Genomic DNA, 16,183 nt, shown 5'->3' on the forward strand with positions numbered 1-16,183 from the left:
TCTGGATAAAGGTAAATCCCTAAAACTGAGTGAAGTTTGAGTTGACGGTTGGACTCTGTACTTTTTTTTTTTTTTTTTTTTTTTTTGCCGTTTTTTCGTGACCGGCACTCAGCCAGTGAGTGCACCGGTCAGTCCTATATAGGATCCGAACCTGCGGCGGGAGCGTCGCCGCGCTGCCAGCGCAGCACTCTACCGAGTGCACCACGGGCTCGGCCTTGGACTCTGTACATTCTTTGATGCTAACCGAATGAAAATGTTAGAGAGCTCTTGACAGCCAGCCCGTGGCTCACTTGGAAGAGTGTGGTGCTGATACCACCAGGGCCGTGGATTTGGATCCCTATGTAGGGATGGCCAGTTGGCTAACTTGGGAGACCATGGTGCTGACAACACCACGTCAAGGATTAAGATCCCCTTACCGGTCATCTTTTAAAAAAAAAAAAAGGCTCTTAATCTTCCCCATGCAAGATGTAAAATAGTGACGAAGTATTTATTAAAGGTACTTTTGCATGTGACTGTGCACTAGACTATGAAAGTCAAACATCCCCAGATGCTTTCATGCCCTCAGCATTTCTCTTAGAGCCCCACCCATCTGCCCTGTCTTAGATGTTGAGTTATGACGTGGCACGTCTGGGGCTTTCTCCACCTACTGTGTTCCCAACGATTCTCTAGCATGGAGTCTCTGATGTCTAGTGAAAGCTGACCTACACCTGAAGGCCCTTCCACACTTGCTGCATTCATAGGGTTTCACACCAGTGTGAATCCTCTGATGCTGACTAAGGGATGAACTCTGGTTAAAAGCTTTTCCACACTCATTACACTCATAGGGCTTTTCTCCAGTGTGAATTATGTGATGTCGAATAAGGGCTGAGCTCTCACTGAAGAATTTCCCACATTCATTACATTTGTGTGGCTTCTCCCCAGTGTGGGTCTTTTGGTGGATTATAAGATTTGTACTCTGGCTGAAGGCCTTCCCACACTGACTGCACTTGTAGGGTTTCTCTCCTGTATGAGTCCTCTGATGGTTTGTGAGGTTTGAACTCTGACGGAAGGCCTTCCCACAGTTGCTGCATTCATAGGGTTTCTCTCCACTATGAATTCGCTGATGCTGAACAAGGGCTGAAGAGTCGCTGAAGGCTTTGTCACACTCACTACATTTGTAGGGCTTTTCTCCAGTGTGGGTTCGCTGGTGTTTTGTGAGGTTTGCGTTCTGGCTGAAGGCTTTCCCACACTCACTGCACTTGTAGGGCTTCTCCCCAGTGTGAGTCCGCTGGTGGTTTGTGAGGTTTGCACTGTCGCGGAAGGCCTTCCCACAGTTGCTGCATTCATAGGGTTTCTCTCCAGTATGAATTCGCTGATGCTGAACAAGGCCTGAACAGTCGCTGAAGGCTTTGTCACACTCACTACATTTGTAGGGCTTTTCTCCAGTGTGGGTTCGCTGGTGTTTTGTGAGGTTAGCGTTCTGGCTGAAGGCTCTTCCGCATTCACTGCATTTGTAAGGCTTCTCTCCCGTGTGGATCCTCTGGTGCTGAACAAGAGATGAGCTCTGGCTGAAGGCCTTCCCACACTCACTGCACTCATAGGGTTTCTCCCCAGTGTGGCTCTTCTGGTGCTGAGAAAGGGACAAACAGTGGGTGAAGTCTTTACCAAACTGATTACATGTGTACGATCTCACTCTGTGAGGCTTAATTAGCTGTGAATTCTTAAATCTCTTAGAGTGTGTTTCACGTTCGTGAGGACTCACCTCTTTAGGAACTCTCTGCTGGGGTGAAAGGACTGGTCTCAGACTGAAGCTCTTCCCAAGTTCACCCTTTCTGTGCTCTGAATCTCCAGGGGCCATCTCTACACTCGTGTCTGGAAATGATTCTTCAGAAATGGCTTGCTGGGGTGGTGACTGAGATACAATCTTCCAGTCTGAAAAAGAGTTAGGAAAGCAATAGTCCTGTATTGCCTTGGTGGAAGAAATGCTGAAAGAGTTTGGCCAAGCTCTTACACAGTTTCACCGCCTTCACCAGAACATTTCTGTTCTAAATCATAAAATGTAGAGCCAAGGTGGTTTAGACCAAGATGGTTTTTCAGAGACATTCAGGTGTTAGCTGCCCTATTTCTGAGAGGAGAGAGGAGCAGGGTTAGTTCTAGGTATTCCTTCTTTGAATTTCATACAGAATATGGACGCAGACTGGTTTGGGTTATGTCTTGGCTCACCTCTCACTAGCTGTGTGACTTTGGGCAAATTCTGTAATCTTTATGTACCCTGGATTTATCATCTGTGAAAGCAGCTCCCTTTCAGAATTACTGAAGGGATTAAATGAGTTAAGACACATAAAGGACCCAGAATGGTCCTAAGCATTAAAAGCAGGTTTCCCTTGGGCCGAGCCCGTGGCGCACTTGGTAGAGTGCTGCGCTGGCAGCGCGGCGACGCTCCCGCCGCGGGTTCGGATCCTATATAGGACTGACCGGTGTACTCACTGGCTGAGTGCCGGTCACGAAAAACAAAAAACGACAAAAAAAAAAAAAAAAAAAAAAAAAAAAAAGCAGGTTTCCCTCTAAATTGCACGATGACCAATCTACTGAGAGCACATAGGTCCTCCACTCAGATTGAGGGTGTCCCTATGTAACCTGGTATTCAATCATAGATGGGTTTGACAGCTCTTAAAAGTAGACCATCTAGCTAAGTAAAAAAAGGAGAAAGGAAAAGTGACAAGAAAAACAGTGGGAGAAAGGGGCAATTCAGAAGCCCAAGTGACCATCACGAATTCCCATCTCTCAGCCCACATCTCCCCTGAGTGTAATGCCCAAAACAGAGCCCCTGATTTTCCCTTGCCAGCCAGCATCTTTGTCAGTCTTCCCATTCGGCCACCTGTAAAACACTAGGGTCAGCCTTAATGTTCCTTTTCCTTACACACCAAATGCAATCCACTAGTGAGTCCTGTTGGTTTTAACACCAAAACTAAATCCTGAGTCCCTCTTCTTAGCAAGTCACCATCATCTCTCACTGGAATGCCTGCAACAGCCGCAGCCTACCTGCTTCTATTTCTTTTTTTTTTTTTTCCCGTGACCGGCGCTCAGCCAGGGAGTGCACCGGTCATTCCTATATAGGATCTGAACCCGCGGCGGGAGCGTCGCCGCGCTGCTAGCGCAGCATGCTACCGAGTGCGCCACGGGCTCAGCCTACCTGCTTCTATTTCTGACTCCTCAATGTCTCCATGAGAATACTCCATACATCTGCTGAATTCTTTTTAAACATAAATATCGTTCCTTCCCTGCTTCAAACTCTCCAATGGGTTCTCATTTTCCTAGTTGTAATACAATCCAAATGCCTACCATGGTCATAATTCCCCACGATCTGCCCCATGCATACCCTTCTCCATCTTGTTTATTAAGCTCTGTCCACACAGGTCTTCTTCATCTTCTTCTTTTTTTTTTTTTTTGTCTTTTTCGTGACCGGCACTCAGCCAGTGAGTGCATCGGCCATTCCTATATAGGATCCGAACCCGCGCCGGGAGCGTCACTGCGCTCCCAGTGCTGCACTCTCCCGAGTGCGCCGCAGGCTCGGCCCCACACAGGTCTTCTGATCCTAAAACAAGCCAAGCTCACTCCCACATCAAGGCCTCAGCACATGCTGTGGCCTAGAATGTAGCCAGCTCATTCTCTTCCTTGAGATCCCAGCTCTAACGTCACCTCCTCAAACAGGTTGTTCCTCTTCATCTGATCTCAAGCAGCTCCCTAACTTCATTTCTAGTCCCTTACTCAGCTTCATTCCCCCAGCCCCTAACCCTCCATTATTTTCTTCACAGCACTTATCACTTAAAACTATATGCTCACTCATTTTATGTTCTTCACTAACACGTGAGATGTAAGCAGGGACTACGTCTTGTTCTCTGTTAGCTACTCCTAGTAGCTAAAACGATGCCAGGCTTATACCAAATGCTTTAATGCACATTTGTTGACTTATGAGTAATTCAATGAATGATAATAATCAAAAGTGACCAATGGGGTCAGGGAAATGTCACCATCCATCACAATAGTCCCCTAAGTGAGCAACAAGGTGAAAGGCACTTTACAGGCCTGGGTCTGTCACTTGGGAGGTGTGGGGTGGAATAATAGGGGGCCTGAGCCCAGCTCACGGAGGCACAGTGATGCCCAGGACACACTGCAGGTCTCAGAGCAGAGGTGCCATTCCACAGAGGCAGTATTTAGTTACTGTAACAGCCAGAGTGAAAACCTGTCCCAAACTACATCTGTACACTATCACGTGGCTCATATAACTCTATGATGGACAACATTTAAAAATATTTATTACTTTGTAAAATAAGCAAGAAAGATTTTATTACACATACTCTTCATACATATGGAAACATGACTACATAACTGAGCGGTTTCCATGGATCCATGTGGTTAAGGGATAGTAAGGCAGGACTGAGTGCATCTTTCAGGCACACATCCAAAGCTGCTCCTACTGCCCTGAACTACTGCCTCAGAGCACACACGCCTGGCGGTAACGCCCCTTGCCAACTTGTTTCTGATAACATGGTGATTTGAATGTTTTGGGGTAACCGTGGTGGGTTCAATATTGTCCTCTCGAAAATTCATGCTCACCTGAAACTTCAGAATGTGACCTTATTTGGAAATAAGATCTTTGTAGATGCAATCAAGTTGAGGTCATAATGGTTTAGAGTGTACCTTGTAAAAAGAGGGAAATTTGGACACAGAGAGAAGAATGTCAAGCGACAACGGGGCAGAGATCGGAGTGATGCATCTAAAAGCCAGGGAGCACGGAGGATTGCTGACAGCCTCCCGAAGCTACAAAGATGCAAGGAAGGGTCCTCCCACAGAGGCTTCTGATGGAGGTTGGGTGTGTTGTCCCCCAAGAGCCTGTGTGGAAATCTGACCCCCAATGTGGCCGTGTTGAGAGCTGGTTGAGTCACAGGTGGTGGAATCCTCACACAAAGATGAATACCCTCCCTGGGTGTAGGTAGTGAGTGAGTTCTCGCTCTATTAGTTCATGCAAGAGCTGGGTGTTTAAAAGGACTCTGGCACCTTCGTCTCTCTTGCTTCGTCAGCCATGCCTCACGATTTTCCACCATAAGGAGAAGCAGCTTGAGGCCCGCACCACACGCAGCTGTCCCAGAATTGTGAGACAAATAAACCTCTTTTATTTATAAATTACCCGTTTTCAGGTACTCTATTATAGCAACACAAAAATGCACTAAGACGGCTTCAGAGGTACCACAATCCTGCTGACACCTCACTTTCAGACTTCTAGCTCCCAGCACTGTTGTTTTAATCCACCCAGTTTGTGGTTATTTGGTATGACAGTCCTAGAAAACTAACACGGTAGCCTTTTTATGATCTTGAACCCCTGTGAGACTGTGATGAACACTTTTCCTAGAAAAATGCAATTGCTCCCTTAGCCACAAAACACTGCACTCAATTTCTGAAGTTCCACACAGGGTCTGTGAATTCAGGTGAAAAGGTTCTATGTGACAAATATGGGTGGGCTGGGAAGGAGGGCTCTTGGGAGAAGGCAGCAGCAGGACTAGTGAGACTCCCCGTAAAAGGCAAAGTTAGGAAGCATGAGCGGTGCCTAGAGCTCCACCGATGGCCAAGGTAATGTGACAGGTGAAGGGAACAGTAAGACAGTAAGAAGAGATAGTTTTGAGGAACTATACCCAAAATAGGCCAGAGGCTTTGTTCCCATTGCCATTTCAGCAACAATATTTTCTAACTAAAGATATAAAGCAACATAGAAATCGGTTACAGTTTTCTTTCTTTTTTTTTTTATAAAAGATGACCGGTAAGGTGATCTTAACCGTTGACTTGGTGTTGTCAGCACCACGCTCAGTCAGTGAGCCATGGGCTGGCCCTCGGTTACAGTTTTCTAAAAAATGTAAAACGGGGATGCTGGTTAGCTTAATTGGTTAGAGTGTGGTGTTGGTAATACCAAGGCCAAGGGTTCAAATCCCTGGGCCACCAGCTGCTCAAAAACAAAAAATAAAACAAAACAAACATTATAATGGTCTTACCTTAAAGTGGTTTAATTCATTTGCACTTTTGATGCTTTAAGTCTCAAACATCAAAAGTGACTGGATCCCCAGCTAGTGAGGCCCTGCAGAGGTCCCAAAAGAGCAGAGGCTGAGACACAAAGGCAGGAGGGAGCAGCCTTAGATGGGTAGCAAGAGAGACCAGAAGCTATGGTGTCCCTTCCTTCCATTTTTCCTTTGTTAGTATCAGCCCTTTAGAAAATTCTGGCACAGCCACAAAGAGGTGAAACAGGGAGCAGATTCCAATTAAGGGCCAGATGTGGTGGTAGCAGGAGCTATCACAGCTGATAGTGTGGGTAAGATCAGGCACCTAAGATTCTCAGTGAGGTGAACCCCAAGCAGGGAATGTGTCATGCCAGCAAAGATGACTCTCATTCCCCACCAGTGAGGAAGGATATTCTTCCACTGGCCCATAACATCTCACATGCCCCGGACATTTCCTAGCCCTATGAGATCTTGTGAGGAGGAGGTGAGGAATAGTGAGATTTGGAGTTAGACAGACCTTGCTTCAAATCCCAGCCTCACCACTTTCTAGTTGTCAGACTTTGAACCATTGAATTAATGTCACTCAGCCTAGTTTCCTCATGGGTAAAATGGGGATAATAATTAGGGTTGTTACAAACTGTGTGTCAAAGGGGCTTTTGCTGCCAAGACCTTCCCTGGCTTAGTGCTTGTCCATTTACCTGGACTAGTACTTAGGTCTTCTCCCTCCTGCAGCCATGCGCCTTCTCCTTGTTCAAACTGCAGTTCACGAGAGGCTGGGAAATGGAAAGTTCTCTTCAAGGGGGAATACACAGGCTTTAGACATCGTCCTAAGAATAAGTACCCACGCAGAACTCAGGACAGATAAAACTAGCCAGTTATGTTGGTCCTTTCATTCATCCAACAAATACACATATATATTTTTTGGCTCTGGCCAGACAGAGGATTTGAATCCTTGACCTTGGTGCACGCACCAAGTGTTATAACAGCACACTCTGATTGGCCAGCTCCAACAGATATTTATTGAGCATTCATTTGGTGTAGGCATTAGGGGATATTGCAAGAAATAAGACAGACAGACATGGTGCCATGGTCTTAGTAAGGCCTTTTTGCAAGAAACTAAAGAAACAGTTTCAAGGAGGGGGTCAAGCCAAGGAGCTGAATTTTTTTTTTTGGCAGCTGAGTGATTTGGGGGTCTGAACCTTTGACGTCAGTTTTATAACACCGAGTTCTAGCCAACTGGGTTAACTGGCCATCCCGCGATTCTCAATCTTAAAGAAACAGTTTCCTTACCCAGTAGGACCAGGTTCCTGGTCATTTCTGGTAACCCCTCCTTGAATCTGTCCTTTGGAGCAGGGAACAGGTGCCTCCACCCATCTTGGGTAAAAGCTACAGTCACACTGCTGAAGAGTGTGGATCCCTGAAACAATAAGCAAATTCCTTCTTGCCAGTGTTCTCAAGAGTCTAGGGTGGAGGTGAAGGGGGCGGTAACAGTGGCACTTTTGGAGAAGCTGGAAATGACTCTGTGAACGGATTCACATCCTTGGGTAGTTTAAGAAAAGCATTATAGCGATCAGTTTCTATGTGCCTAACACTATAATGGATTCTGACACACATACACACACAAAACACTGTCTCTTGTCTTTCTACGTTTATAATTTTGGGAGAATTTATGTGTAGATAGTTAGAAAATGTGTGCGTGCATGAGAAGTAATTGGGCAAGAACCACCAGGTGCTTGGAACATACAAGAGCCAATACCAAAAAGAAAAATTAGAATGTGAGTTCATACAGTGAGAATCAGATGCAAATTTTCAAGTTCCCTGGTGGTCTAGTGGTTAGGATTCGGCGCTGTCAGATGCAAATTTTCAAAGAAATGTGAAAGCTGAATTTTCAATCATTTAACAAATATCCCCGTGAACTTGGTTATCACCCACCCAGTACAGCAGGACAGCCAGGTATATACACAACCGAATGTAATAGTATGTGTGAAAGAGACGGATGAACTGGTTGCTAGGAGAACCAAAGGGGAGAGGAAGGACAACCAGGGAAGACCACAGAGAGAAGCCAATCACTGAGCTGGCATTGAATGAGGAGGTTCCCCACACAGGGCAAGGGAAGGATATCCAAAGCATGAAGGTAAGAAAGTCCTCACCTTGCCAGGCAGTCCAAGGCAAGGGTCGGGGTGTGGAGGGGCGAAAGGTCTAGAAAGGTGGAAGTCAGAATGTAAAAAGCTTTAAATGACTTGATAAACATGTGCTTTTATCCCTTAGGCAAGGGAGCTGCTGGAGACGGATGTGCCTTGAGATGGTGGTGGGAGAGAAGGTTAAGAACTCCAACAGTGTCAGGGACAAGTTGAGAGAGGATCCTGCTCAAATAGAGGGACTAGACGCACAGCCAGAAATGGGCTTCATGAGAGACGATCTGAGGATGAATCAAAGCTGTTTCCTGCCTGGAAGACTAGACAGATGGTCCTGTCATCACAAAGAGAAGAAGCATTGGAAGAAGGTAACTGCCCATGTCAGCTAAGTAACTACTTTTGTTTTTGGGCTCACAGACTTTAAGGTGACATTAGGACAGGCAAGTGCAGATGTTCTGTAACATGCAAAAACGTGGAGTTCAGGAGAGTCAGAGTGGGAACAGTAAGGCATGCAGGTGGCAGCCCAGCTGTTCTTATAACAAATAGGGGCCTACTCTATGCAATGTACCCTCTGCTAGGTGCTGGTGGGGGGGATGGGGGGAGTAGCCAGGTGGGCAAGGGAAAAACTAATCAGGAGATTACACCACAGTATTAACAGTAATAATCTCCTAATCAGGTTCCACAGGAACCTCCAACACAACAAAATGCAACAGGGAGACCCGCATTTACCTGCCGTTCCTGTCTATTCTTAGGTCGGGGAATGGCACCTAGTTGGCCAAGGTAGAAATCTGGGTGTTATCCTCTCCTTTCTTGCAGCGCCCCCCACCCCCCATCAACCCCTATGGATTCCTCCTCCTAATATCATGAGAATTCAACTCTTTCTTTACACTTGCCTGCCACTGCTTTACCGTAAGCCAGAATCATTTTCCAGAACAGAACTAGTCTCCCAACCTCTAATTTTACCTGCCTTTCCAATGCATCCTTTACCCTGAGAAATGCACTAAATGGAACAAAGAGGGTCATTTTTTATAAATATGGAATATTTAAAATGTCTGGGTAACTTTATAATAATCAAGAAATTAAAAACCATTATAAAGCTATAAATGTCATGAACCAAATAATAAAAAATTAAATAACACATAAAAGAAAAACTGTAGGAAATACAAGGAAAAATTTAAATCAGTACAGTTTTGAGAGATATTAAAATAACTCAGTGACTGACAGAATTAATCCAAAATGAATAAGCAAACAAAAAAATAAGATATGGAAGAACCAAGCAATTTAAGAAGGTTGAGCTGACAGGGCTATCAAACCCTACATCCTGCAATCACATTGTACCATTATTTTGTGTTGACAAGAGATATGGACTCTGTCCTCATAAAGCACACACCAGCTGAATGGGAAAAGAAATCAAAACCATCATTTTAGAATATCTAAAAAAAAAAAAAAAAAAAAAAATTCAACTGCCAAAAACTTTCAATATAGGGGCTGGCCGGTTAGTTCATTTGGGAGCATTTGGTGCTGTTAATACCAAGGTCAAGGGTTCAGATTCCTGTACCGGCCAGCTGCCAGAAAAAGAAAAAAAGAGGAAAGAAAAAAATCTTTTCAATATAAGCAAGGAAGGAAGAAAATAATTTGAGGATTCAACTCAAGCTGTGGAGTACACTATGAAACAAATACATTTCACAGGGGCTAGTTACCTGTAGTTTCAGGTTTAGCCTAACTTCTTACAAGTTCATATAAAAATGTTAACCTTGCAATACACAGGAAATTTTACTCAGGCTAACAGTCTCTGTTGTAAGATAAAGAATTGTAGCACAGCAATGTTGTTGGCTTAAGGACAGACAAATTACTGATTGATATGTAACAATACTGGGAAATTGATGTTGGGAAAAATAGTGTTTGCTAAGATCAAGCATTTATTGGTGGATCGACTTAACCTTTTGCAAATTGCATTATGGAACATCACATTCCTTGTTACCAGCCTTTATTGTTAAACTATAATTGGTCATAACCCGACCTATGTTCTTTTCCTATAACTTCCTCATTTGGAGAATAAATGCGAGGGGAGTACCCCTGTTTGTGGTTAATTTCCCAAAGGAAGGAATGCTTTGCTCTGAAGGGTTCCGGAAGATTAACCCCTTTGGGGTCTCTCACTGCTCACAAGAGATGGGCTTTGAGTCACCTTTTTGCGGCTTGGTCACCCAGAGAGAGGGGTGATAAATCCATAGGAAGCAAAGCAAAAAAAGCAATAGAAAAAAAAGAATATTAAAATTAGTAAAGAAAACTATATTAATAAAGAGAAGAACTGATGAAGAAAACCCAGAGCAAAGTTTTAAAAAATGAAAATAAATATGCCATTCCCTAGTCAAGGAAGAAGGGACTAAGCAGTCGAATGTATTAGAAATGATTTGGTAGAATGCTCTAACTGAAATGGGAAAATGTTCATCATATTCTGCTAAATGGAAACAAAAAGTTTACAAAGCAGAAAAACCCACGTTGAGGAAATACAGAAAAGGAAGAACGTGAGTGAAAGGACACAAGTCAAAACGTTAAGTACTACGTCTTTGTGGGATTATGGGTGATTTTAAATTTTTCGTGTTTTCTATATTTTCCAGGTTTTCTCAAATAAACATTAATTACTTTTGTGAATTATGGGGGAAAAAAACCCCAAACCAATCCTACCATTAGTATTAGGAATAAAAGAGGTTGCCTCTTAGAATAAATTTCCAATTTACCTGGGGCCAGTTATGCAGAGACTAGAATCCATTCCTCCTTCTCCTGAGTCTTCCTTTTGGGGAAGGGCAGGGTCCCCAGAAGGTGGTACTAGAGAAAAATAAAGAAATCAATAAGACATAGAAGTTTGCAGCCTATAGAGTCACCAATTCTCACTATGAAGAAAGGGTTCAAAGGACACTAGGGCTGAACTGGCAGACCTGCAGTTGTATGTACATTTTCCAATTCTCTCCTACCTCAGAAATTCCATCAGCTCACTCAGACAAAGGGAGACACTAGAATGTATCAGACTCTCAACACCACTCACCAGCAGTGTGCAAATCATGTACCCGCCCTAAGTCTCATTTTTCTCATCTGTAAAATGAGGATGATAATCTCCTGTAAGGTTGCTGCAGATTATACGGACATACAGATAAATTAGTTGCACAATGCCTAGCATTTAAGTGTACAGTTGACAAATATTATCTATTACTTAGTTCTTTGGAGAAAGTGGCTCTGCAAATGGAAGACATTTGCTTAATCAAAAGAAGAGGTAATAGATATTTCTACAAGGAAGATATAGAAATGGCCAATATATACAGGAAACGCAACATCATCAGTCTTTAAGAAAAAGCAAGTCAAAACCAAAATGAGATACCACTTCACACCTACTAAAATGACTACAATAAAAAGGATAGAAAATACCAAATGTTGACGAGGATGTGGAGAGATTGGAGCCCTCACACAGTGCTGGTGAGACGGTACAAAAATGGTGCAGCCACGGTTAAAAACACTTCAGCAGTTCCTGAAAAAGTTAAACAGAGTTATATGACACAGTCATTCCATTCCTAGGAATACACACGAGAATAAAAAGCATATATCCACAAAAAATTCAAAGAGGAATGCATAAACAAAATGCGATATATTCATATGAAAGAATATCATTCCCCCACAAAAATAAGGAAGTACTGATACATGGTATTACATGGATGAACTTTGAAAACATTCTGCTAAGTGAAAGAACCCCGACACAAAAGGACGCACATTTTATGAGTGCATTGAAATGAAATGTCTTAGGCAAATACAGAGAGAAAAAGTAGATTAGTGGTTTCCAGGGACTTGTGCAGAAGGAGGTAATGGAAAGTGACTATTATGGGGACAGGGTTTCTTTTCTGGGTGAGGAAAATGTTCTGGAATTAAATAGTGATGGTTGCACAACCCTGTGTGAATAATAAAATCCAATCAATGGTACACTATAAAGCACTGAATGTTATGGTATGTGAATTATATCTGAATAATAGTAAACAGATCTGGATACTAGTCTTAGTACAGACTTTCTGGTACTGAGTCATACCTAATCCCATTGTACATTATTTTCTTCTTTGCAGTATGGGGAGGATGATAACCATCCAACCTGCTTTCCCAGGTCTCTGGGGAAGACAACAGAAAATGCTGGATGTGAAACTGCACTCCTCATTCTGCAAGTGCAAGACCAAATACAGGAACCCCTTGATCTAGGGGAGGATGGCACCGACCTTGGTGGTTAAGACCCCGTACACTTTTGTTCTGTACTGCATTCAACGGGATCTCAAAAACATCATTTTATTTGATGATTAAAATTCTTAGAGGCAAACAAAGTAGTTAGTGTTATTTTGTCCTGCCAGGAAAACCCAGAGTAAGAGACCTGGCAGGTACCCCCGCAGCTTTAACAACAATCGGGGCCTTCTGCATACGAACTCCCTTATCCTCCACAACTTCAGTCCTACCGGGTTCAGCCTACCCGCAAGCTTTCCTGCGCTACCGAGCATCTCTCACTGCTTCAAGAAGGGCTGGAAGGAGAGAAGCGACAGAGGAGTCCCTGGGTACGTCCCGTTTTCCTCCCCAGGAGCCCGCTTCTCCCTACTCTATAACGTCATCGGCCTATCAGGCATCCTGGGGTAAGTGGTAATCACCCAGGCCTGACGTCTTCAAACCTTTTTTAACCTCTGAGTTCGTTACTCAAAATGACGATTGTCTGTCCCCAACCACCTGTGGAAAACATAACCGGACTTCTGGTCCGAGTGAAACAGCAGCATTAGTGGACAAACGGGAACAAGAAGCCGGATCACCTGCAAATGGCTCCCTCCACACTCCGCCTCACCTCCTGGCTCCAGCATTGGGTGCCACCTGGAGCCACCGCCTCCCAGCAGTTCTCTGGCGTCACCGTCGCTCCACGGCACCCCAGCCCCGTTTTGCAGAACTGCTCTGACAGATCCGGGGCAGGACGCCTTCTCCGGCCTCTCTCCTCCGAGGCCCTGTCTGAGCCTGCGCCGCTGGGCCCTGGGAGCTCGCGCCGGGCCGGCCCGGCTGGCTCTTCCGCTCCGTCTCCCAAGCCAACAGCCACTCCTCAGCTTGGCCTCAAGCAGAACCCGGGTGAAAAAGCCGCTGCCAACTTTTCGAGAAAACGACCCGAACCAGCCGCCAGCGCGACCTCAGGAACTGCGCACCCAGGAACTGCCACGCAACAGAAACCAGCTCTGGCGCCAAGGGGACGCGCCTGCACGGCGCCACTTCCGGACACGCGCATATGCTTCTTCCCCGCCCCGCCTCCAGCAAGATCTGTTCACGGCCAAAGCCTCTTACTCTGCAGCAGTCGGTTTTGTGGTGCGCCCTCGTGGGCCGGAACTCCCAGAGAGGCTTCCGCCTGTTCTGGCTCCCGGAATCATGCTTATTCCTTGCACAAGTCTTTCCGCTTCACCAGATGCCGATGGCGAAGGGGCCTCTGCGACAGGAAGCGACTTGGCCCCACGGAACCCTGGGAACGGCGGCTTTGGCGCAAGCGCAAACCAACGCTGGCTCTGGGCGGCCGGTTTCTCCTTCGCGGTTTTAAGTGCGCGGACCCGCGTGCCGGCGATTCCCTCCTTCCGTGGCCTTCAGCTCACGACCTGTCCCCAGTCACCTTGTCGGCCCTCTTGAGCCGTATTGAACGTTTGGCAAGAGTAAAGTCATGAGGGCGCCTCAGCTTCAACAGGGCAGCCACGGGTGGTGGCCTGGAACCCTCAAAATGTGAAAGTGTCAGCAGGCGGGAGCGGCGGTTGTACCTTCAGGGGTGGAAGCGTTCCTCCTAGTGTTGGACCAGCCCTGTTCCTGGAGGAGACTCGAGACTCCTGCCCCTGCGGGGCTTCCCTGCTGCGGGCAGGGAATGTTTCAGTGGCTTTCCCAGGACACTGATGCAATTTCCCATCCAGCCTGTTTTATTTAGTGTTTGGTGACTGACCGGTGCGGGGATCCGAACCCTGAACTTCGGTATTATCGACATCGCGCTGAGCTAACCCTCTGAGCGAACCGGCCAGTCCATGCCTGTTTTAAACTCTACACTTCCCAAACAAGTTTTTGATGACCAACTGAGTTTTAGAGGCATTTTGTTAAGAAGAATTGAATGGGTTACCAGGGAAGGAGAAGGGAGTCTGGGGGTCCGAAGGCCTCTCTTCATTTTGTTCTGTCTCTCTGGCTTTCAATGACAGCTGATGGCATTTTTGCCTGTATAATTTCCTTAACTTTGTGTGTCCTATGAGGGTACTTTAAAAAGTTCATGGAAAGTGTTTTAGTCCGTTTTGTGTTGCTGTAACAGAAATACCTGAGACCGAGTAATTTATAAGGAAAAGAGGTTTATTTGGCTTACGATTCTGGGACAGCTGCATCTGGCACGGGCCTCAGGCTGCTTCTACTCATGGTGGAAAGTGGCAGGCAGCTGGCAGTGGATACAAGCAGATCACTTGGCGAGATGGCGAGAGGAAGCAAAAGAGAAAGAGAGAGGAGGTGCCAGGGTCTGTTGAACAAGCAGCCCTCGCGGAAACTAATAGAGCGAGAACTCACTCATTGCTCCCCCCACCTAAGGAGACCACTAATCCATTCATGAGGGATTCACCCCCGTGACCCAATCAGTTTCCAACACTGTCACATTGGGGACCAAATTTCCAAATGAGTTTGGGAGGGGACAACACATCCAAACTCCATCAGAAAGAGAGAATTAGACGACTATATAAATCTTTCCATGAGGTTTCTGAAGTGCACTAGGATGACTCTTTCTGGGATGCACTCCAGGAGACAAGCCACACCCACAAATCTCTTGTGAGATAGGCCCTTGTCAACCCTGGGCTTCTGCAATTTGGGTCTTACCATTTGGAGGTCAGAAGTGTGAAATGGATCTCACTGGGTTAAAATCAAGATGTCCACATTGCTTCATCCCTTCTGGAAGATCTAGGGAAGAATTTGTTTTCTTGCCTTTTCCAACTTTCAGGCTGCCTGCATTCCTTAACTTGTGGCCCCTTCCTCCACCTTCAAAGTCAGCAACCTCAGGCAGAGTCCTTCCAATGCTGCCTTCTCTCTGGTTCTCTCTTCTGCTGCCCTCTTACACTTTTAAGGACCTTCATGATTACACTGTGCCTACCTGGATAGTTGAGGAGAATCTTGTTTTAAGGTCAGCTACTTAGCAGCTTTAGTTTCATCTGCAACCTTAATTCTCTTTTGCCTTGTATCCTAAATATTCATACGTTGCAGGCATTAGGACGTTGTCCTCTGCGCCCCACTGGCTGATAATGGTTTCAGGAGGCCACACCTACTTCCCACCCCAGTACCTTTGCACTTGCCGGGCTGTAACCAGCAGCACTCACTGGCTGTCTGCTTCTCGTTCGCAATGTCTCAGTCTATGTCACCTGGGGGAGGGGCCTTCACTAAGTACCCTGTGTATTGACAGCCCTTGCCACCCCCACGGTAACTATTTCCTTTCGCCACTTTGCACGTCTGCATAAATTCTCATTTGCTTGATACTTCTGATTGCCTCTCTCCTTAGAAGATAAGCTCCGTTAGAGCACACGTTGTGCTGTTGCTGCTGCATCACCCATACCTAGAACAGTGCCTGGACACCATAGGTACTCAAGAGCTGAGTGAATGAATGAATGCACAATGACCCCTGAGGGCAGGCACGGGTTCTCTTTGGGCTCTTGCTGAGGGCTCCAAGTGCCTGTTTCAATAATTACTCCTTCTCCAATCCACTACCCCAAGAGCCCAAGCTTTGCATTTTCTCTTCTGAGTGATCAGGAAGGCACAGCCCCTATCCTTGCCCGGTATGTGACCTCTGTAATCAAGGAAAAGGCGCATTCTTTGCCTCAGCTATGAAGGATGGGGCGTCAGAGATAAGGAAGACCCTACGGCATGTGTCCCTGGCCATTCCCCTCCATATCTTGGCTGATATTTGTAATTACCTGTGGCCCTACTGCCCGTCTTTGAGGACAGCCTTAGTTGCTGAGGCAATAGTTGGGCCTACAT

At 45.8% G+C, this 16,183-nt stretch overlaps 1 protein-coding gene across 9 annotated transcripts; it reads right to left on the minus strand.

The window, feature by feature from the left end:
- Positions 1-461: 461 nt before the first annotated feature.
- On the minus strand, positions 462-13,648 carry LOC134365412 (zinc finger protein 79-like). Of its 9 annotated transcripts, none has more exons than XM_063081494.1 (6): positions 13,017-13,637; positions 11,621-11,681; positions 10,900-10,987; positions 7,317-7,443; positions 1,742-1,911; positions 462-1,609 (listed from the first exon to the last, which is right to left on the minus strand). In XM_063081494.1, the coding sequence occupies exons 4-6, from the start codon at positions 7,339-7,341 to the stop codon at positions 644-646; spliced, it is 1,161 nt and encodes a 386-aa protein (XP_062937564.1). In that variant the 5' UTR covers positions 7,342-7,443; positions 10,900-10,987; positions 11,621-11,681; positions 13,017-13,637; the 3' UTR covers positions 462-643. The 9 variants fall into 9 exon arrangements, 6 of the variants coding, with proteins under 6 accessions (XP_062937564.1, XP_062937563.1, XP_062937567.1 ...); XM_063081493.1 differs by having other exon boundaries at positions 11,582-11,681; XM_063081497.1 differs by lacking the exon at positions 7,317-7,443 and adding an exon at positions 6,725-6,799 and having other exon boundaries at positions 11,582-11,681; positions 13,017-13,635.
- Positions 13,649-16,183: the final 2,535 nt, after the last annotated feature.

The sequence above is a fragment of the Cynocephalus volans genome, chromosome 17, assembly GCF_027409185.1.
Source record: "Cynocephalus volans isolate mCynVol1 chromosome 17, mCynVol1.pri, whole genome shotgun sequence".
In the NCBI taxonomy this organism is placed as follows: Eukaryota; Metazoa; Chordata; class Mammalia; order Dermoptera; family Cynocephalidae; genus Cynocephalus; species Cynocephalus volans.